Here is a 23,924-nt window from a genome sequence, read left to right as displayed (position 1 = left end):
GTTGAGTGTGAGCTTTTCTACTAATTTTAGGGCTTTGGGGGAAGGTTAGTTTTCTCAAGCTCTAAAATGTTTATAGCTGAGACTACTTGCACCCAGTGAGAGCTGACCTAGAAACTAGCATCAAATATTCTGTAGCCACGAAGATGAACACGAGTTCCCGGCCCTGAAATGGTGCAGTTATTGGAAGACTCCACTCATAATCCCACAGCCTCGGTGTCATGTGCATAATAGTCCTTGAAGAAGGACATTAGCCAGCTCTACTGTGGCTGTGAAATTAATTAACTGATTTACAAGACCCATCTTCCAGAAGAGCCATAAAAGTTTATTGTGAATTGAGCGACTAGAAGATGATAAAGACAACTGGATAAAGCAAACACACCTTAAAATCATTGATTAGATTAATATCCACTCGATATATTGTGTATCCTAATGGAAATTCTATGTCAGAATACAGTTAGTATTTCTTATTATGTAATGTGAATTCCAACAGTTGGAGCAGAATTATCCACATTTGTCATTTTTTCTAGGTTTCTCTAAACTTTTTTTTTTTTTTAAAGATTTTTATTTATTTATTTGACAGAGATCACAAGTAGGCAGAGAGGCAGGCAGAGAGAGAGGAAGGGAAGCAGGCTTCCCGCTGAGAAGAGAGCCCGATTCGGGGTTCAATCCTAGGACTCTGGGATCATGACCTGAGCTGAAGGCAGAAGCTTTAACCCACTGAGCCACCCAGGTGCCCCCTCTAAACTTTTTTAAAGGGGAGAATCAAGGGATAAGTTTTACTTATGAGTCAACTGGTTGACTCAGTTAATTTTGCTGGTGCTTTTTAGTCTTTTAATGGAATTTGGAGTTGAGGCACTAGATTTTAAAGTCTTTTTCTTTTACATATGGCATAGAAAAAATATTACCTTGAAAATATAATTTGATGACTTTTAGTGGGCTTACTCTAGGGTTATAGGTGCACAGAAACCTTGAGATTAGTTTTTGTTCATCTTGTTCTCTTAAGGGTTAAAAGAACAGATGCTGATTCGGGGTAAGTTAATCACTTGGTCTAAGTCACACCCTTACAGGTGGAGCCACACATGTAACTTGGATCTCACATTTCCCAATTTGTTCTTCTGTGTCTTTCTCTTCTTCTCCCCTTTTCTCATTCATATATTTTTTTTTCAGTAAATATTTGTTGAACTCTTAAGATTTTTTATTTATTTTAGAGAGTGAGAGAGAGTACACAATGGGTAGGGGCAAAGGGAGGGGGGAGAGGGGATCACAAGCAGAAGCCCCATGGAGCATGGGGGCCATCGAGGAGGCTCAATCTCATGACCCTGAGATCACAACCTGAGCCAAAACCAGAAATAGGATGCTTAATTGACTACACCACCCAGGTGCCCCATGAGCTCTTGAACTATTCTCAGCATTGGATGTTGACATGAATGGATGAACCAGAGAAAATTCTCTGCCCTCATGAGTTTATATTCTAGCTTAATGCTATTCTTGTCACATCACAGGCTTTTTATTTACGCATGATACTAAAAAGATAAGTAATTTAAGTTTTTGGAGAGAAGTATGGTTAGAATTTTAATTTCAGCATATTTTAAAGTGGTCTATATTGGCAAGGGGAAACTGATTTATATGTGAGTATTTTTATCTATCGATGATGCATTCATCAGTCAATGAATATTTATCCATTATTCTGTAGATCTATATACACATTTTTATAATGTAATATATTTTTTATAGATTTTTATTTATTTTATAGACAGAGATCACAAGTAGGCAGAGAGGCAGGCAGAGAGAGAGGAGGAGGCAGGCTCCCCGCTGAATGGAGAGCCCAATACGGGGCTCGATCCCAGGACCCTGGGACCATGACCCAAGCCGAAGGCAGAGGCTTTAACCCACTGAGCCACCCAGGCGCCCCAGTATAATATAATAATTTTTATAAGTATTTCTCAGTTTCTTTATTTTTAATTGAAATATAATTAACATGTAGTGTAATATTAGTTTCAAATATCCAATACAATGAGTCCATATTTCTATACATTACTCAGTGCTCATTCAATGAATATGCGTATCATTAAATTTGGTACTTCTTATAATGCAGTTAGAATAAATACTTACAATTAGAATTACTTTTCTTTTTTTTAACCCACAGCCTTTTTTTTTTTTAATTTTATTTTTTCAGTATTCCAAGATTCATTGTTTATGTCCCACACCCAGTGCTCCATGCAATACATGACCTCCTCAATACCTACCACCAGGCTCACCCAACTTCCCACCCTCCTCCCCACCGAAACCCTGTTTGTTTCTGAGTCCACAGTCTCTCATGCTTTGTCTGCCCCTCCAATTATCCCCCAATTCACTTTTCCTTTCCTTCTCTTAGGGTCCTCCATATTATTCCTTATGCTCCACAAGTAAGTGAAACCATATGATAATTGACTCTCTCTGCTTCACTTATTTTACTCAGCATAATCTCCTCCAGTCCCATCCATGTTGATACAAAAGTTGGGTATTCATCCTTTCTGATGGAGGCAATATACTCCATTGTATATATGGACCATATCTTCTTTATCCATTCATCTGTTGAAGGGCATCTTGGCTCTTTCCACAGTTTGGCGATTGTGGCCATTGCTGCTATGAACTTTGAGGTACAGATGGCCCTTCTTTTCACTACATCTGTATCCTTGGAGTAAATACTCAGTAGTGCAATGCGGTATCATAGGGAAGCTCTATTTTTAATTTTTGTGGAATCTTTGCACTGTTTTCCAAAGTGGCTGCACCAACTTGCATTCCCACCAATAGTGTAAGAAGGTTCCCCTTTCTCCACATTCTTTCCAACACTTGTTGGAAAGTGTTGTTACTGTCTTGTTAATTTTGGCCATTCTAACTGGTGAAAGGTGGTATCTCAATGTAGTTTTGATTTGAATCTCCCTGATGGCTAATGATGAACATTTTTTCATGTGTCTGTTAGCCATTTGTATGTCTTCTTTGGAGAAGTGTCTTTCATGTCTTCTGCCCATTTTTTGATGTGATTATCTGTTTTTTGAGTGTTGAGTTTGAGAGGTTCTTTATAGATCTTGGATATCAGCCTTTTGTCTGTAGTGTCATTTGAGAATATCTTCTGCCATTCTGTGGGTTGCCTTTTGTTTTATTGACTGTTTCCTTTGCTGTGCGGAAGCTTTTTATCTTGATGAAATCCCAAAAGTTCATTTGCACTTTTGTTTCCTTTGCCTTTGGAGACATGTCTTGAAAGAAGTTTCTGTGGCCGATTTTGAAGAGGTTACTGCCTATGTTCTCCTCTAGGATTTTGATAGATTCCTGCCTCAAATTGAGGTCTTTCAGCTATGTATAGAAGAATGAAACTTGACCATTCTCATACACAAAGATAAACTTGAAATGGAATTACTTATTTAAAATTTAGAGAATGTCACTTACAGATTTCTGAAGTCGATGAATGCCAGTGGAGGTCTCTAATCTTCCTAGGATGAATGCCTGGCTATCAGACAGTTGAGTTGTTGAACAGTGTCACTAACTAGAAGAAAATTCTGAAGTGTCCAGAAACAAATAAGATTGCTCAAGATGAATTATATATCCATTATGGTTATTTTATGCTGAGCATATGATTACATGATAGTTTTAACCACTTTCTCAATAATAGGCATGTTTTCTGTTTCCATCCCAGAGTGATTCATGGTTCTCTAAGGATTTCCAAACTGCCTGTGTGGACAAGAGCCTGTGCCTCAACCTCAACCTCAATCTCTGTGCCTCTCTCTTTCTCTCATTTCTCTGGTTACTGTTATCTTTTTTCTCTGCTTGTCTAGCTGGCCTGAAGTGTTATAAGATGCCTTTCTTCTTCCTGTTTTCTTGTTAGTTCTGGCTTCAGTCTCCATGATGAGAGCAGATACTTCTTCACCTCTGTGGTTAGAGTATCAAAAGCATAAGTCTTTGGCACAGTGCCTTCCAGAAGATCTTTCCTGCCTGGGTAGACTCCTTGTTTGTTCCACTCCCAAACTTTCCCTTTCCTGCAGGGGAACAGAGAATGCAGTTGAGGAGACTTCAGAAGCCAGGGGCTTTCATGCAACTGCCTCCACAGAAAGTCCTTTTGGCACTTCATCTCTGAGTGTTTCTTATCCCCACCTTGTCTGGGCAGCTAAGTACTCTGGATTTGGGGTGGTGAACTGTGGAGTTCAGGTCACCAGTGGCTGGTGCTCCAAAGTGAAGAGATGATTTCTGGGTAATTTGCAGAATTAAAAAAAAATCATCTTACTACAATAGAGCACTCTTCATGGAACTGTTGATAGCATAACAAACCTGAGTCTCCATGTGTTCCCCTGCTCAGCAACTTAAGCTTTATAGTTTTGATGGGGAACACACCCCCCCACCCCTCTGGGCTGGGCCCTGAGGCCCTGCATAAGTTTGGCTCAGGAGAGAGGGGAAGACATCCTCAGGTAATAAGTCATGGCGAGTATTCGTTTGCCTGGAGCACAAGACTTAGTTGCTGAATAATGTATGTTTAATATATGTCAAATCAGTTCCAGATTTATAAAGGCTGGAATAGTAGATCCTTATATAGTGCAATCTATTGTCATCTCTACAGAAGGAGCAGAAGAAAGAATGAAACTAAAAAGTCACCTTTGCTCCTTCTAGTCAGAATGGGAAAAGTTATGATGGCAGAAGATAATGAAACTATTTGTTAAAATGAGATTTTTGGCTTCTCTGTTGGATTTTATTTATTCATACCACTTGGGATTTCCATCAAGAACTGAATTCAGGGTGATGTTACTTTACATATTATATGAAAGTGTTATGCATTGTTACACATATTTGAATGGGGTTGTCCACTCAGGTTCTAAATTATGCGAGTTGATCAATACCATATATGAAACTGCGTAAAAATAGTGATTAGGATAAGAACTAGCGTAGATAGTTGAATCCATATCTTATACTATTTTCCAGGGAAAGGTGATGTATTTGGAGACATCTTCTGGAAGGAAACCACCCTTGCTCACGCATGTGCCAATGTCCGAGCACTGACATACTGTGATCTCCACATCATCAAGCGAGAAGCCTTGCTCAAAGTCCTGGACTTCTATACAGCTTTTGCAAACTCCTTCTCAAGGAATCTCACTCTTACTTGCAATCTGAGGAAACGGGTATGTTGTATGAATCTTCTTGCCCTTATTAGTATATATAGGGTTAATATGTCATGCTCTATTAGCTGAGAAGTGCAAGACATGTTTCATTTTGCACTCGTAAGTTCTCATTCAAGTAAAGTGACATAATTTTCTCTCCCTTTCTTTATATTTTGTTTACTTTTTAAGGAGGGGATTCCAGAGTAGGTGGTTCAAGACTTGGATCTTTATAATTTAAGTGTAAAACGAAAAACAGGGTCGAAGAGAAACAAACTGTGCTCTAACGTAATTAGTTCTTGGGGTTTATAATAACTGCCATAAAAATAACATGAGTGTCTCTTACTTTATTATGTGGATTTTTTTTTTTTTTAGGTTGGTAAGGTTAATCCAGCTGGTTGCTTATTTTATATTCCTGACTATTTAAAAACCCTTTCTCATTTAATGATCAGTTCATAAGGCTTATGAACTTATCCCTGTGAATTCTTTCCAAGCACACTATCTTAAAAAAAATAATTAGCCACACTGACATATCCTACAAATAGGTATAGCAACTCCGAACTTTGCACTCCTACAGCAACTATAATATTCATGGCCATTTTCTTTTTTATTGATGAGTGTGACACAAATTTAATTTGCATAAAGAAATCTCCTAGCTATGATTTATAGGTCATTGGATATAGGCTAGGACTCTTTTATTGCCAAGAATGAAATACACATTTGGACAACTGCACTTAAGGAATTTCATCAAAGATGATTGCCTGTCTATGGTGAAGTATTTTGAAATAACAAGCTTTCCCTCCCACTGGCCCCCTAAATAGAACCTTCCCTTTGTTAACACAGAGGAGAAAAATCAAGCCAAGGTACAGATCAGCATCTCTACTATAGATACGAACAGTATCTACAGTATCTATTATACAAATCATTGTAATTCCCTACTGGCTGGCGGCGGGGTGGTCTAGGAGAGGATAGGACTGCTGGAGGCATGCTCATACTAGCTGTGTTGTGACATGGGATCTATATTAGAATAGCATTTTCATTTTCTGTTTTTGTTCTAGTAAATGGGTATTGAGCATCCACAACCTGCTAGACGATGTGTAAAGAGTTTTCGCAAGCACAAAGACTAACTCGAGTCCCTATGCTGAAGATGTGAGTCCCTTTGCTTAAGCCAGGTGTGAACATTCTATTTTACACAATAAGTGAAACATATACTTGTACAAGTAACTGAAAGTTGAGGTTAGTGATGGATGTGGAAGAGGGCTGCTGATAGGAACTGACTGTGGAACTTTCTTGCTTATTCGTTAGGGAGCGTGGAGTCTCATCTAATTAGAAATATGTCTCCTTTGCTCTGTACTCTACCTTCCCCAATGACAAATTCCTCTTCTACAAGGCAGCCCGTTAGATACTTGAAACTCTTATATCTTGTTAAGTCTTCTCCAATATAAATTTTTCCAGCTCTGGAGTCTTCCCACATACCACAAGATTATCGAAACCCCTATCCATCATCATTATGGTCCTCAGGACAGATCTTATTTGTCACTGTCCTCCTCGAAGCATGTTGTTTACACAGTATCTCATCTGATGTTTATAATATTCCTGTGGAATAAAGGACAGTTATTTTCCCTTCAAAACACATGAGGAAACTCAGGGTCAGAGGGCTTAATTTCAAATCACAACTGATATATTCTCAGTGCAAGGTCTCTAGGAGGGATAATTAAGATAACTCACCAGCAGAAAATAAACTTTGGTTCTTCAGAATGAGTTTATCACAAAGCTCTCTCGCCTCTTTTTATGTTCTCTTTTGCACATCTGAGCATGTGCACACCACACACACACACACACACACACACACACACACACACACACAGAGTTATGAAGGCAGAGTGCACATATTTCTGATAAGAGAAGCTAGAGACAGAAAACTCTGTGTGTATGTTTTAAAGATTTTATTTATTTGTTTAGAGAGAGAAAGAGAGTAGGTGGGGAAGGGAAAGGGAGAGACAATCTCCAACAAACTCTCTGTTGACCACAGAGCCTTATATGGGGCTTGATCCTACAACCCTGAGATAATGACCTGAGCCGAAACCCAGAGTTGGACGTTCAACCGACTGTGCCTGCCCAGTGCCCCTGTGTGTGTGCTTTTTTTTAACAGGACCCAGGGATGGGGCCCCTCCCTCTGCAGGGGCTGGTGCACAAGTGACATCAAATGGTTGCTTCCCTTTGTAACCTATTCCCTGTTACAACCTGTGTCACGTTTTTATTTTTTAATAATTCACCCATCCTCAAATGATGGATGGTCTCAATAACTTGGCAAAATGTGGGGATAGCTGTATTGTCAGTCAGTGTCACTTCATTCTCAGGAAAAGAAGAAGTATTCTCATAAAAAAAAAAAAATACCCACTGAGAAGATATCCTCCAATGATTCGTGAGAATAACTACCCTTTTGAGAGCCTCTTTTATACCCATGCACTTGAACACATTTTCTATATAATAACTGACCTTATGAAATTTCAGTCACCCACAGATGAAGCACCTCATTCCCATTCCATTGACGAAGAGGCTGACGTTGTGAGAATGGGAGAGCCAGGTGCCAAAGAAAGTATGCCTCAGGGTCTGGATTTGAATCCATCTCTCTCTGATTCTAAAATGCAGATCTTAGATGCTACCATGTTGCTTTAGCTTGCCAAAGTACTTGATTTTTTTTTCCCACAACAATATTCCACAGACACACTCTCAACAATTTATAGTTTCTCATGCACACAGTTGCTTTCGCTTCGTTCCCCGTGCAGCTGTTAATAAAAGGGTATTTTGTTCTTATGGCTGTTACAGCAAGCATTCTTGCATTGAGTCTGTTTTGGGAATTGGATATTTGTTGTGAGTTCTATGATCAAGACTGTGTCCTTAGTATGCTCTTGATACCTCATAGCTATCAGAACCTCTAATTAAGGGTGTGTTTCTAGTAAGCCAGGGGAGGGGGTTTGGAACCCAGATGCTCAGCCATCACAGATTACAGCTCTGTCCACATGAGCACGTGCAGTGTGGCTGGGTGGAGGGCTTAGCACAGTGCGGGATTCTTGGTGGTCGCCATTGTGGGAGATGTGGCAACACTTTAGCTGCCTGCCCTCCCGTCTCCATTACCGAAGAGTAAGAGATTTGTTATGCCAGCATAGTTCCCACTAACCATCCTTAAATTCCTCTCTATAAAAATTCTAGAACTAGAACTATAATTTCATGCAGTAACTACAGCAGGGGTTGGCAAACTTTCTGTGTCAAGGACCGTTCAGTAGATATTTTAGGATTTGGGGGCCACAGAACCTCTGTCTCAACTACTTAAGCTTGCCATTGTGTGAAAGCAGCTGTCTTAGCTCAGGGTACCCTCACAAAATACTGTAGGCTTAAACAACAGGAATTTATTCCCCACAGTTCTGGAGGCTGAGAAGTCCAAGATCAAGGTGCTGGACCCAATTGGGTACCCCAGGGAGGACTCTTTTCTTCCTGGCTTGCAGACCTTTGCCTTCTCCCTGTGGCCTCACATGGGCTGTGTGTGAGGGAGAGAGAAAGGGAAGGAGAGAGGCAGGGAGGTAGTGAGAGAGAGAGAGAGAGGTGGGGGGAAGAGACAGAGAAGGAAAGCTATTTCTCTAGTACCGCTTCTGATTAGGGCAGTAATCTCATCATGAGGACTCTACCCTCAGGGCCTCATCAAAACCTAATTAACTCCCAGAACCTTTTCTTCAGATATCATCACAGTGGGAGATTAGGGCTTTAAGATATGAATCTGGGGGGAATACAATTCAGTTCAGGGCAGCAGCCAAAAAGAGTATGTAAGCAACTGAGCAGAACTGTGCTTTAGTAAAACTTTACATAAACAAGTGGCTCGCACAGGCCATGTGTCCATGGCTGAAAGGAGAAGACGGGAAGTTAGCTAGGGAGCCCACGAGTCTGCACACAGAGTTCTAGTACGCTTGTATTAGAAAGCAGATCTACCACTTGTCACTCAGAGGTGATCATGAAGTGGAAAAGGCCATCCAGCAGAGGCGGCTGCAGGAGCCAGGTCAGTAACAGCCACGAGGTGGGCCAGGTGCACGTGGCCGTGGAAGACTGGAGTTCGCACCACCTGTAAGGGGACGGCTGCCGCTCAGTCCGCTTGCACGCTGCCTTGGTGGAATGCCAGCCCAGTGTGGCTTGGTCTGCGTATTTTTTTTAACCCGGAGAAGCAAGAAGTACACATTTTTAGGCATAAATCACATTAGTTTGGTAACTAATTTGCTTTATTTATTTATTTATTTAAAGAATATGGTCAAATAGGGGCGCCTGGGTGGCTCAGTTGGTTACGTGGCTGTCTTTCGGTTCAGGTCATGATTCCAGGGTCCTGGGACTGGGCCCCACATCAGGCTCCCTGCTCAGCAGAGAGCCTGCGTCTTTCTCTCCCTCTGCCTGCCTGTGAATTTGCATAAGAAAAATTACTACATCTATTACATCTTTATTTTCTTTAATTTCTAAGTGAAATGTAGCTTTTCCTTCCATTATGAAGGTTGGGACCAAACTACAGTATTAGTAGAAGTACCAAAAGAAATCATAGATATTTTCATATTATATTGTGTTTGTTGAAGTATTTAGGCTCAATAATTATTGTAGTTATTATAGACGTGCTCCTAAGATGACATTATTTATTGTGTTAATGAAAAAAAAGTACATAGATTACTATTTTGTGAATTATTTTTTTGAACAAATTTTAAAAACTTATTTGAGAGAGAGCATGTGAGAGCATGAGTGCAGGGAGAGGCAGAGGGGGAGGGAGAAGCAGACTCCCCCCGCTGAGCAGGAAGCCTGATTCAGGGCTCGATTCCAGGACCCTGGGCCTGAGCTGAAGGCAGACGCTTAATCAACTCAGCCACCCAGGCACCCTACTATTTCATGAATTATTTTTTAATATTTTGGTAACTGGATTTCATTATAATGTTTTTCATTTGCAGTACTATGTATTCTATTTTGTGCATTTAAAGCAACTTTTCTGAATTGAGGGCTGTTCTACAGGTTTTACTAGACCGCTGGAGACAGTCAGAAACTAAACTCAGTTGAGCAAAAGGACTGGTTCGTGTAGTTTTTCAGTAATCAGAACACAATTCCATAGTTTTCAATAAGTTTAAACATATTCAGATAAGGAGAGCAACACAGGAAGGTTGACTCACTTGTTCACTTTATGTATTTATTTACTTAATAGAAAATACAATTTGCTGGAATAACAAAAATGATGTTTCTCAAGCTGAAGACCAAGCCTCAGGTGCAGATCTGAAGAGGCAGGTGGCACATGCAGCCCAGGTGATATCTATATTTTAAAGGATTTTAATCAGATTTTTAAAGTAATAGTGCACTTCTGCTCATTCTGCTGAGCTGTGATGCAATGGAGTTTATCATCTGTGTAAAAAGAGTTAACATAGCAGGTCTGACTGCTGTGCTTTGGAAGACCTGCTTATGAAGAGGGGCCCTTGGCTGGCTTCTGGGAACCTGGGTTTCGGGAGGGTTCCTGCCAGGCTGGTGAGTGGGAGTGCCTCACTGTGCCCACACTGTTTATTCAAACAGTGTGGTCTGTGCTAAACATTTACTTATAGCTACATTAAGTGTGGTTGGGGTTTTGAGTTATTTCTAAATATTTCCTCCTCTTTCAAGCTAGTGTGAACATATTTTCCTCCAGATGGACTATTTAGATAAGAGGAGTATGGAGTTTTATTTCTATTTTTGGTACCTCTTCTGACAAGACCCTTTGACAAAGTGTGGCTCAGAAGGTATTGGTGGGCTCAGTGGCTATCAGTATATATCGTTTATGGCCTACAAACCTAGGGGGCATGGAGATAAAAGACCCAGTGCCTGGTCTCTGGGGGCTTGCAGTCTAACAAGAGAGTCAAATAAATCCTAACAGTCTGATAAGTGCTGTGTCAGAGTTACATTCAGGGTACATGGTGGAGAGACGGGGGGAGGGGAAAGGAGTCCACCTAGCTCAGGGAGGACGCAAGGAGACATTTTAGGAGGTGATGATGACACTGGCATTAGGATTTCATTTTAAGCAGAATAATGTTCTGGAGGAAGGAAGGATCTTGTAGGTGACCTGGTCCAACTTACTTTCTTTGCAGTTGAGAAAACCAAGACCCAGAGAATTAAATGACTTGCTCAAGATTGCTTAGCAAATTAGCATCAGAGCTGGGATGGGAATCCAAGTCCTTTGAATTCCGTGCTGCTGGGATTTTTTTTGCCAGTTAGCCTCATTGGCAAGCCCTGTGTAGAAGATTGTGAGTAAAATGCAACACTTGATTGTGTTCATTTTTCACAGGGAAAAAGGAAGGTAGATGGCATGAGCTTGCATGTGATTCACAGATTGATTTTAATGTCTTTCACGCCATGATTCGGGATAAAACTAACAGCAGAGCCCCCAAACCAAGCTGTAGGCAGTGTTCAGAGTTGTGAACAGGACTCCCCATGTCAGCACGGGCCAGTGTGCATGGTGTGGCCACAGCAGGTATGTCACTGGCATTGTGAAGGGTCTCATTTTTAGTAAAAGCATGTAAATTACATATCAGTCCTGTTCGAGAGGTATAAATAAGATGAAATACTGCCTTGCTGATAATGCTGTGGTTGTGATCCATTCTCTGCTTTCTTGTCGGTACTTTTAAGAACTGTACTGGCTGCTGCACCAGTTAGGATAAACATAGATAAAAAGAAAACTTCCCACATTAAACAAAACTTCCCATTTTTTTCCCCCATCTTTGTGTTTTATTTTCTTAAGGGTCTAGTATTTTCACATTAGAAGTTACAAAAAATATATTGACAAGTTGACTGCTCAAAGTGTTACTTATTAGTGCGAAAACTGTTCATTGATGATAAAAGGGGGAGAGGGAGAGGAAGGTAGAATGACTGGAAAAAAGAAATAAAAGAATAACAAGTATTTCCACATGGAATTGGGAAAATATGAGACCTGACAGCAGGAGGCGGGGAGGGAATGAGCTGGTACCGAGAATGACTCGTTAGGAATGGGAAACAAGATTGCCATGTGGTCAATTCCAAAAATGCAAATGAAGAGATTGCTAACTGAAATTTGAAAAGAAAAAAAAAAGTAGTTAAGATTGCCCGATGTCAATAGGACCGAAAATTGGGTAATATACTGAGCTTCCCTCTTAAAAGCCGTGTCTATTATATTAATGAGTGTGAACCCCTCTTGTGGTTCACGTTGAGTGGTCACGGCCAGGGGACTATGTGTCTTTTCATTCCGTGGCTCTGCTGAATTTGTTGCTGGTGTTGTGAAAATGTCTAAGCCAAATGGCTCCGGAGACAATGTTTCTCATATATCTACTACTGCAATGGAGCAGATCCCCTTGGACATTGATCAAAAGTGATGCCACACTGACACTTGCCCTCAGTGGTGGTCTCAAAGAAACATTGCCATGGAGACCCATCTTGCTCCTGGTTTATACTCCTTTTTACCGAACATCTCGATGCCCTTTAGTTCAGATGCAAGCCAATTCAGGATCTGTTAACGATATTAATGTATCCCTTGTATTAATCTGCTCAGAGTGCCATAACAAAATAACACAGACTGGGTGGTTAAAACGAAAGGTATTGTCTGACAGTCTGGGGGCCAGAAGTCCAAGACCACAGTGCCAGCAGGGTTGGTGTCTGGTATCCTTGCGTTGCAGGTGGCGCCTTCTTACTGTGTGCTCATCTGGCCTTTCCTTTGTGCGTGCCTGTGAGGAAAGAAAGAATGAGCTCTCTCGTGTGCCCTCTTATAAGAACCTTAATCCCGATAGAGCAGAGACCCAACCTTATGACTTCATTTAACCATACTGTTTAATTAGAACCCATATCTCCAGGTATATCCACACTGGGAGTGGGAGCTTAAACACATGAATTTTTTTGTTGTTTTAAATTAAATGTGTAGGAGCAACTTTGAGAAGTATTCTAAAACCAAAACTTAGAGCTGAACTAGGTCTGTGTTACTGGAGACACGTAGCAGCATCAACATTCAGTACCGATTTTTATTAATATTTAGGTCAGGCATCATTATCAATACTAGCAAAACATTCTTGGGCTCCTACAGTGATTTAAGAAAGGGTTTCCATTTAAACAGAAAATTTCCCCCAAGAATGATGAATACACATTGTAAATTGGAAAAACAGAATATAGAGGTACTTCTCCCTCTACCCTATCAGGCCAGCATCCTTTTCCACAAATGGCCCTGTTCTTAGTAGAGGGTCATAGAAGCCAGCTGGCCATATTATGGGTAATGGGAGCGCCTGTCCTGTATCGTAAGGTTACAAGAGAAAGAAATATTGGGTTAGGTTCACTCTTGCAATAGCACAGGCTCGGGGCTCAGTAAATGCTTTTCTGTCCAGAAAGCATTCTTATCCTGGTGAATCCATTGGCACACAGTGTCTTTCTTTCTGTAGGCAGGGAAGCATCTTTGTAACAAATTACCTTTTATGGATGGAAAACAGACTAGAATCGGAGAGCGAATGGGCTTTGAGTCCTTGCACGGTGGATGCGTGCCGCCGACTACGTGTCTCTCAGGGGTCCGTCCTGGCATCTTTGAAGAAGGGCTCTAGGATTGTCATAAGGGTGTGTCAACTTCACTCCCTTCTTTTCTTCCCCTTTTCTCCCATAGCAGCTGAAACAAAATATGGGAGTGCCTTCCTGTCACAAACCTTCAACTTTTGTCATCCCATTAAAAAGACATCACTCAAGCACTGTCCACACTTGGAACAAAAGCTCATACGGTCTCCACAGAAGTCCGAAGTGTTCATTAGACTCGGTGCTTCTCTCATAGGGTCCTTTGGTTTCCTACAGACATTTTTGTTTTTTCAGCTCAACAGTGAGTTTCTCAAAGTAGGTATTTTCTGTGATCTCTTTATTGCCAATGAGCAGAATAGTGCCTGCTGTGTCATTGAGTGGGTGAGTCCGTGAATGAAGGGAAAGGAAGCAGACCGGCCGGCCAGCACGGTTTTGATCCTCACTGACTGGAATAATCACTGTCGTCCAGAAAAACAAATGATACCCTTGACCATTTTGGCAAAGAGCCTTATGAGATAGGATTATGCAAAGGGCCATTACTAAATTAGTGTTAAAACACAATTAGAGTTAACGTCCAGCTGCAGCTTTGAGCCACACACGCCTGCAGATTCCGCACAAGGCAGCTGTCTCTGCAGCCTGTTCAGAGCACAGCAATCTTGACTTCATCCTGTGAATTTAGACCACCTGATGGCAGGGGACTTGGAAGAATAAACTTGTTTTCTCAGTTTCCTTTGAAGAATCTGCATACGCCCTTGGATCTGAGCAGGGGGCAGTTAGAATTTTCATTCCCTTCACTGATCATCAGGCTTGCAAATTCACTGCGAACTCCCGGGACTGCATCTCTGCGCCCTTCTGGGCGGTGGCTTGTAGCAGTTGCCCCTCCAAACTGATGGAGCTCGCTGCCTTGCAGTTTTCACACTGCACAGGCTGTCTCATTTGAGCTTCAAGTCCACACTGTAGGGAAGGGAGCTAGGAGCGGCAAGGGGACTTGCTCGTGGCCACACGGCTCATCTGATTGTTGCTCTGTTGTTCCAGCCTCCATGTCTCAGCTCCAAGCTGGCTCACGTTCCACTGATGATGGTTATAAGAGGCCGACTTTCAGCAATTCCAGAAGTTTATCATATGCATTTAGAGGAAGCAGAGACTTCATTATGCAGTCTTTTGATTCCTTAAGCTGCTTCTATTCAGGGCTCTCTTGATCCGCTTCCAGATCTGCTTCCAGAATAAAATCTTTTCCACATTTAGTTACCAGGACATAGGTTCACAGATCCCTCAGTCTTCGGTGATGCCTCCAAAGCACTATTTAAGGACAGAGTTTCTCAGGGAGGGTGTGGTGGGGAGCAGGACTCCATCATTTATCAACATATTGGACAGTAGATTATACAGTCTGTTTGATAGCTCCTATTTTCCAAACTGGAGTTTATTTTTATTGTAAGAAAATATGTATTCTAATAGTAAATGAGGGGCATGAATAAGCCTTTAGTATAATCAGAAGAGTATTTAACTAACATAAGAAGGTAGGTATTTTATAGATCAGTTTTTCTTGGGAATCTTCAAAGTAGCCAACCATCCACTTGAAAAATTTGTTTTTATTTTAGGGCTGAATCCTGCCTGACAATAGTGCCTTTTTAGGGTCATCATAGCTGGATACCAGACTGTTCATTCCATGTATCTACCACTTCTTAATAACCACTACTCTTTGATGAGGGGCCTCCAGAAGCACAGGGCTTTCATACCATCTTCATTGAAAGGAAAACTCTCCTTTGAATGAACAAAGCAAGGATTTCTATTAGTAGTAAGACTGAAATGTATATAATAGTTGCTTCCCTAGTTCCTTTTGGTACTGATTTGAATTTTGAATACATGCAATTTTCCCTATACTACTTTCTTATGTATCTTTTTCCTTCTCTGTTGTGGAGAAAGAAGTCAATGGATCACCTCTGTCGTTGTCTATATAGTATACATATATGTGTATAGATAGATGTACATATATATGAAAAACACAAAATATATGATATATAATAAGTGTGTATTTTACATACATGTTACATATATTTATTTTACATATGTGTGTGTGTATCAACACACACACACACACACACACAGTTTGGATCTGTTCACAGATCTGTATTTCAGTATTTTTTCAGGCAGAGCTCTTTTGTCAGGGGTGGGGGTCCTCCCTCCCCGGTCCCCAAGATAACATCTAAATTTGATTACATAGTTTGTCCCTGTAGGGATTTCTTGCCTTCACTTTTTGAACTTAATTCAGTGACCCGGCTTTTTCTGTCCTCTCAGGAGCCTGAAAAAATATTGAACTCAATAGACATGTATTCAAAAGGTTTCCATGCTGATTCTGAGAAGTAGCTTTTGTAACACTTTACAACAGATTTTGAAAGGTTATTCAGAGGAGGGGTTTCAAGATGTTTACAGTGAATTCAGTGAACTCAGACTATTGTTAAAAAAAGTAAAATAGGGCGCCTGGGTGGCTCAGTTGTTTGAGGCTTCGGCTCAGGTTTTGATCCCGGAGGCCTGGGATCAAGTCTGCATCTGGCTCCCAGCTCCATGGGTAGTCTACTTCTCCCTCTGACCTTCTCCCCTCTCATGCTCTCTCTCACTGTCTCTCTCTTAAACAAATAAATAAAATCTTTAAAAAAAGTAAGTTAAATGTTGCATTAAAATATATCAATATATATAGACCAGAAAGCATTTTAGAGCATTATTTACATTTTGCAAATGAAAAAAAGTTGAGATCTGCTCTGTAGTCAGACTGAATTCTTAATAGTTAACTATTATGACCAAAGTAGTATCTGTCTTCCTGGAATGTCTGTCTCTTTTCCCATCTGAGAGGTGCATTTCATAGATTTTGACATTCCAATCAAGTTATCTTCCGCAAAGGAATCAAATCAAGTCTTCCTACCAAATAATCAGAGACACTCAGATGACCCAGTGAGGCTACAGTAATTTCTCCCAGAGAAAATCATTCATTTTCTGCCTCTTCTTTCTGAATCAGGTTATACTTGATTTACCCAACACTTTCAGAAGTTGGCATTTGATTTCACTGGAGTTTGCCCTGTGTCCCCAGTTTGATCCTTCAGAGAGTGATGTCATCTGTAGGAGTTCAGCAGAGCTGCCGTCCCCAAGGAAACTCACTGTGTGGGAGGCAGACTGCAGAGTAAAGATGGTAACTGCTCATTTTGCAGGTCGGAAGCTGCTAGGTTCCCCTGACAGCAGCTCATAGAAGTAATGCCAGGCACAGGACCCTGTCTGGGAATTGTCTAGTCGTGACGACTTTATGTGGTCATCAATGGCATCATAATCCCAGCATGTGAAATGGGTAATAGGTAACACAGGTCCTTTGGGAGTTAGTTTCCAGTGACAGGAAGACACATACCCCCTCTTGAGTGAGAAAAGAGAGTTTCCTAATGTTCGGAAATTGAGAAACCAGGATGTGGAATGACCCACGTAGCCACTGGAGAGTGCAGTGTTACGTGGGGAAGGGTCTGCTGTGCCAGGAAAAGCCAGCACAAGAGATCAGATCCGGCCTTCTGGATTTATAATTCCATCAAATGAGGCTGACTGCTGGCTTGTTGATAGCAACATTTCCACACCTGACAGTCACGGAATGGCTTGCTACTGTAATCATCAGGAAGACTTTCTTGATACACTGTTGGAAGTGGGAATGGGGGTGTAGAGTCAAGAAAGTGCCTGGTGGGGGGGGGGGGCTCAGTCCCTTTATTCTAATGCAGCTGATTTCTGAAGCATTTGCAAAGAAGGTCACAATATGGCTTTTCGCCCTGGTGAAGAAAATATGAGAGAGTTGGATTTGGTTGCTTTGCCAGGCTGAAAAATCTCTGTTTTGCGGCTCCTGGGCCATTCTGCTTGGCACATTCCTTTTAGAAAGGTGTTTTTAATTGTGAGCCAGCAATTCTATGGAGGTTGACAATGTTAATGAAGCTCAAACAATGCTGAGAGAGAGAGAGAGAACTTTAAAAATTCAAAGAACCATCAAGACAAGTCTGTCAGCAGGAAAGACTTGCAACAAATGTAATTATATGAAAATGTATCTGATGCTTGAGGGTAAGCTGGCTTTACTATACCAAACAGCATAATAGACAGGTGAATTTCCAGTTTTTGAGTAAATATAATAAAACAAACCTAATAGTCTCTTTCTGGGAAGCACAGGCATCTCAGTATTTTCCATGGTCGAATATACATACCCCACAAATCAATTTACCATTGATGTCGTAGAACTTCCAGTTATCCAGGTATTTTTTCATTTTGTCCAAATCCCTTTCAGAAAAATATCACCAATTTAGAAAACTACGACTTGTAGTGGTAGGAGTCTATAGTCAGGTGTGTTCTAGTCTGTCAAAGATGCAGCTGATTATTTTGATTAAAGAGGATCAGAGATGCATTTAATACCACACCAAAATAAAACCAAACTAATGTGAGTGACCAGGGCTATGATAAAGACAAACTATAACCATTCATACAGCAACAAAAGTGGTTATTTTAAATGGAGAACAAGGCCAAAGGTGTTCTTTTATCAAGATATAAAAATACTTCTGTTCTCTAAACTAAAAATTTGAGATCACATCTTTAAAATATGGGACAGTGAAATCATTAAAATTAAGACAAATGGAAGACAACTCAGGAAAAAATTACATTATGAAACTTGAATTGCTATTTTATAAAAGATACTAATCACTTTATCCTGTGACTTTGACTCCTTCCTCAAGGATCAGCTCCGTCCCCACTTTCTCCATTCTCCTCCCACCCTCCAGCTTCTTGTGATCTCTCCTTTCTCGGTATTCCTGTACCATGCACCACTGTAGCATGTTCTTCAGTGTTACTCTGTGTTGCTTTGCAGGGTTATATGTATTCAATAGATGCCCTGTCTCCATGCATTGGTTATTAAGCTATTAAAGATAGAGAAAGGTCTAGTATCTCATACCTCCAACTGTTCTTTGCACTCTAGCACTCCAGTGACATTTGTTTTGGTTGAATAAATAATACTATTGCAGAGTTCATTGATTTAAAGCAATGTGTGCTGTTTCCCTTTCTAGTAGTAGAGCCTGATGCCCATGGAGGAGGAGGCAGTGAGGGGAAAGTAGCAGGAAAAGAGGCATCTGATTTATTTTTTTAAAAATTCTGGTAATTATTAGGATAGTTGTGAATGTAGACTTAAGAATTTGCAAAGATTACACTTCTGAGAAATTAAAAAATTCTTTGCAAAATTAAACATTAAAAATTCAGACTTGCCATTGGATTACTGTGAGCAAATACATCTTAACTGGTTAAACCTTGTCCAAAAATAGTAAAGGGAAATGGCAATATTTGGGATTCTCCAGGAGGCACTTGAATTATTTCTTTGCTAGAATTAGATATGCAAGTTAGTATAAGTCATTGGTTGTTTTGGTGAAGGAAAAGAGGGAAAGCATGTCCCAAACCCCTGGTTCCTTCACTCTTAAAAAACTGTTGGCAGAAGAGGGCCATAGCTTCCACCCAATTCAAAAATAAAAGCGATCCTTTTTACACTCATAGGCAAGGGGCATCTATGCTTGCTCCCAAGGGATGTTCTAACACCTCTCTTTGGAAGGACTAGAAAGCCAGCTTCAAGTTCAAGTGTGTGATCTTGAGTGTGCACATGAGTTTATCACAATACCTCTGTTCGTACTTCTATAAAAAGAAATTAACAGTAGCCAATAAATATCCATGGAGTGCTTCTTACATGCCAGGCACTTTTCTAAATGCGGAATATCTAGGAGTGAATAAACCAGATAGTTCCCTGTCCTCATGGAGCTTAGGATCTAGTACCTCCCTCACAGACTTGTTGTAGTAAGTGCATACAGACTGTCCCACATGAGGTTTTTAGTGAATGTTAGCAGTGATGGTGCCAAAGATGATGGAGATGAAAAGAGTGATAAGGACCCACTTCAGAAATGGCAGTACCAGATAGGTTCCCATGATTCTCTCCCAAAATTCTAATGGGAAGAGAAGATCAGGCAGTATCAGTTGTCTGTCAGTCACCAGTGGTAAGAAAGTAAGAGAAGTGTTAGCAAAGCACCTCAGTATAATCTCTGCAGACGATAGAATCCCCCTCTTGTAAACAAAATGTAACAGGTAATGGTGAGGAATTCCTTACACAGCAATAAAACATGCTGAAAATTGCAGAAATAAACATTGCTATGCTTGCCCCAAATAATGTTGAGTTTTCCCAAAGGAAATGCATACTTTGTTCTGTTAACACAAAACAATAGCTATCTCTACCTCTTTCTAAACCCCACACATTTAGCATAACTTCTGTTGGGGGTGAACTCCCAGCTGTGGTCTCTGACATTGGATGAAATGATTTGGCTGAAGATACATATTAAAAGAATAGGCAGGAGTTGGGACCTCAAGTCCAGTCCTTGGCACTTGTCACTCACACATTGCATTTCTGTAACCTAGGTTAATGGGCAACGTCCATGCTCTGTTTTGTTGTGTGTGCTAAGGTTAGCGTTAGGCAATGTACTTTGATCTAAAAACTTGCACTTTAACTATAGGTTCTAAACTTATGCTGAATTATATCTATTGAGTTTGAGCATTCTGCTGTCCATTGAACTACTCTTCCCAACCATTCCCCTGTGGCTATAGAAACAATTACTACCTAAATGTGTTTGCCTTCGTGGATGACACTCAGGGAAAGCATTAGGAAAAATGAAAAAAAGCTTTCCTATCTGTGTCTAATATTAACCCAGTAGTTTTGTAAACCAGGAGCTAAGTTCGTTCTTTTATTTAGAACCCAAAACTAAAGTTGCATTGCACTTTTAGAAGTGAAAAGCAACATTTTCTTTCATATTTTTTTAATTTCACCTGCCTTTAACATTAGGATATCTCTGAAGATACCCTATTTTATTTTTAAAAAACAATACTATTTGCATCTATTCATCTGCTTATGAAAGAACGTAATAAAGAAAGGCCATTGGCCTGTGAAGAAAGAGAAATATTGCTTGAACAGGCTCATTCCACTAGTCAGATCTATTAAAGAAAAGGTGAGCTAATAACTTTATTTTTTATAATATTTCCTGCAGGAAAAAGTTGCTCATTTTGTTCATGTTTGACATTTCATAAAAAAAGTAAAATTCGTTTTTAATGAAAAATATTCCACAGGGTTACTAATTAAAAGAAATGCAGGAAGAAAGATCCATCATTTAAAAAAAGAGCAACTCATGAATAAGAGAAAGTCTCCAGTCAAAAATACAGCTCAGGGAAATGCTCTCAGGATTGCTGGCTGGCAGGGGCACCAGTGTAACCCAACCCCATATCCTGGATGGCACCCCTGGGTCACCTGGGTCACCTGGGCATGAGGTGCTTTTGCAACAAAGCTTTGGTGAACTTCAGATAGTAGCTCCTTGAGCTTATTGCTTGAATCTTTGATTATACTTCTTATTTTTGACCCTTATTCTCATCACATTGTAAACTACTTGAGGCCCAAGATTGTGAATAACATAATCATAGCACCTAGAGTAGTATTTTGTACTCTAATGTTCAAAAAATGTTTGGCGGGTGAGTAGAATCAATATGTGAGTGCCTCCTATTTACAAGAGGACTGAATATAGTTATTATTACGTGGATTTATGCTCCCCTAACATAAATAATATCTCCAGGGAGAGGTTAAAAAGGCTAGAATTGTTTGTTTAGAATTGAAGAGAAGTTAATGCTATTTAAAAAAAAATCTTCAATAGAGCACGGTCGTGAGAAAATTGTAACATGTATTTTCTCTTCGGTGAATTCATAGTTTCCTCTCACCTCCTGCAACCTCTAATCTTCCTCCATCCCCACTCCCTACAAACATTATTCTCCACACAGTTTTTTGGAGCTTAGAAATAGCCACTCTTCTGCCAAGTCTGACATCTATCTTTTGGGGCATTGTGGAGGTACGAGGGACCCAAGATAGAGTATTCCTATATTTAGCCCATATTTGGAACCAATGAGAGATCAAGATATGATTATTACTAGAAAGCCTTGGGAGGATATGGCTTTAGGACTTTATCAAGTGGATTTTCTACACATTAGCCCTGAGTCAGGCGTATTTACCATCCAAGCACTTGTCTGGCTGGGAATCTAAAGCTCTTCTGTAATATGGCAGAACCTGCTTTGATACACATGCCTCAATAGATGGGCCAGATGCTCTGTCTCTGCAGGAAGGACTCCTCAGAAGGGGAGAGGAAATGGATAGGCTCAGCTTCTTTTTCCAACCTCACTAACCAGAGAGATGGCTCCTCTTCTGGGGAAAAGGAAGTGAGAGATGGAGGAAAATGTTAGGAATGTTAGCCCAGAAGTCACATCATTTGGATACATCATGAGGGGAGAATAAGTATTCTTATTCATAGTATCATAGAATCATAGTACTTATGAATCATTTATAACATACAGGCATAATACCCATATGCATAAAATATATAACATTTATAACGTATAAAATTCATAACAAATACATATAAATATATAAAAATACATATGTATATAACACATACATATTTTGCAATATAATGTGCACAGTACATATTACATATGTCTGATTACACTTTAAAAGACTATGTGATCTCTGCCAGTGGAATTCCAGACAAAGATATTATGACCTGAAGAATTGCAGGTAACATGAAGGAGTTGCCCTATGGACATGGACCTTTTGGGGGATGATTTAGATCAGACCATCAGGAGAAGTGAGGATTATGGACTAAGTATACCGGAATCACTTGGGTGCAGACTCTTGGGTCCCACTTCAGATATCCAAGCATAATTAGCAGTTATGGGGGATAAGGATTCAATTCAGGTGATTCACATGACCAGCAGGACTGGAAAGCTATTGCCAGGGTAGTAACTAACTGCCTGACCTTCACGTGTCCAGGGGATTGTGATCACCTAGCCACCCCCACTCCCCCAGAAAGGGGAGAGAGAAAATGACTCAGCTATAAGGTGATTTCGATTATGAATGAAGCTGTCCTGACAATAAGGGTGACCAGGCCAATGGCTGCTCTGTATGGAAATTGTGAGTAGTTCCAAGCGTGCAGCATTTTCTACCTAGAGAGTTTACCTAGAGATTCCTGGCACTCACATCCATGCTGGGACCTAGGATCCGTATGGGAAGCAGGAGTAATATTGTCCAGTCTGTCTGTCTTCTCATGGACCTCCATGATAAATAGCCTAGCCTCTCACCAAAGTTCAGCCCCCATTCAGCCTTTATTCCGAGGGTCTCTCTGGCCCCTTGCCTTGAACCAAAGTCCTTCTTCCAAGGATTTTTTAAACAAAAATAAAGAAAACATATGTTATTAGTTCTCTGAACGTTTTAAACCATATATCATATAGGTATTAAGTTCATACTTGTTCACAGAGCTGATGGACTTGGGACTTTTGAATACCCCATACAGTGTTAGATATTCTAAGGAAAGACTGCTTTTATAGGAAAGCCAGACTCAGCTTAACATTGATTTTAGGTTAAAGTTGCCTTTTCTAGGATGATAGCCTCTCGTAGTGTGAAGACAGCATGTTATTCTTTAGAAGACAGAAGCTGCTGCTCTGACTGGGACAACACAGGGCTGAGGATGGGGGGACAGATGACATTTCGAGACTTTCCACCTCATGAGCTTGTGATCTACATGGATAAAGTGAGTAACCCGCCACTGACTTGATTTGCCACGCAGGATAACTTCTATGCATTAAAAGCCAGGAGATCTGACCTTCACTCTTATGGGCAACTAGTGTAATGTCAGTATCCTAAGGGGAAGCAAAGTGGTAAAGAACTCCCTCTGCTAGACTCCAGTCAAAACAAAACTGTAGAGGCAAAGACTAAATTGAAGAGATCTGCTGCTATGTTCTCAGAAGTATCTCCCTGGCTTCTCATCCTACTTTCCCACTTTCCTTCTCTCTCCCTCTCTCTCTCTTACCTCCAGCCCAACAGTTTTTTGGATTAGAGGTGTTTCGAAAGCTAGGTTTTTCTTGCTTCAAAGACTCCAATTCTCCAGCTCATGGTAATAAGCATGTGGTGTGGAAAGAAAGCCCCTGCTGTTTTAGCCATCTCAAATCAGAGGAGGTTTTCTCAGAGGCCTCTGAATGGTTGCTTGGGTGAGTGACGGACCGTGATTTCTGACTATAGTGTGAAGGTTGGTGCCAGTTGTCAAGGAGAGTGAGTTTTCATTTAGTTATTCTGCTTGTTAAAGCAGAGTGTATAACATCATGTGGTTATACGTCCTTTCTCAAAGATAT

General features: G+C 40.5%; 1 protein-coding gene across 1 annotated transcript in view; it reads left to right on the top strand.

Moving 5' to 3' along the window:
* Positions 1–23,924, top strand: part of LOC111139282 (potassium voltage-gated channel subfamily H member 5) — a 270,461-nt gene that overhangs the window by 209,429 nt on the left and 37,108 nt on the right. The window contains exon 10 of the mRNA XM_022491521.1: positions 4,948–5,144. Within this exon, the coding sequence (XP_022347229.1) occupies positions 4,948–5,144 (197 nt within the window). The remainder of the gene's footprint in view (positions 1–4,947; positions 5,145–23,924) is intronic.

Source organism: Enhydra lutris, unplaced genomic scaffold (assembly GCF_002288905.1).
Source record: "Enhydra lutris kenyoni isolate GAN:26980312 unplaced genomic scaffold, ASM228890v2 scaffoldscaffold4, whole genome shotgun sequence".
Classification (NCBI taxonomy): Eukaryota; Metazoa; Chordata; class Mammalia; order Carnivora; family Mustelidae; genus Enhydra; species Enhydra lutris.
This window is presented reverse-complemented; position numbering and strand designations above follow the sequence as displayed.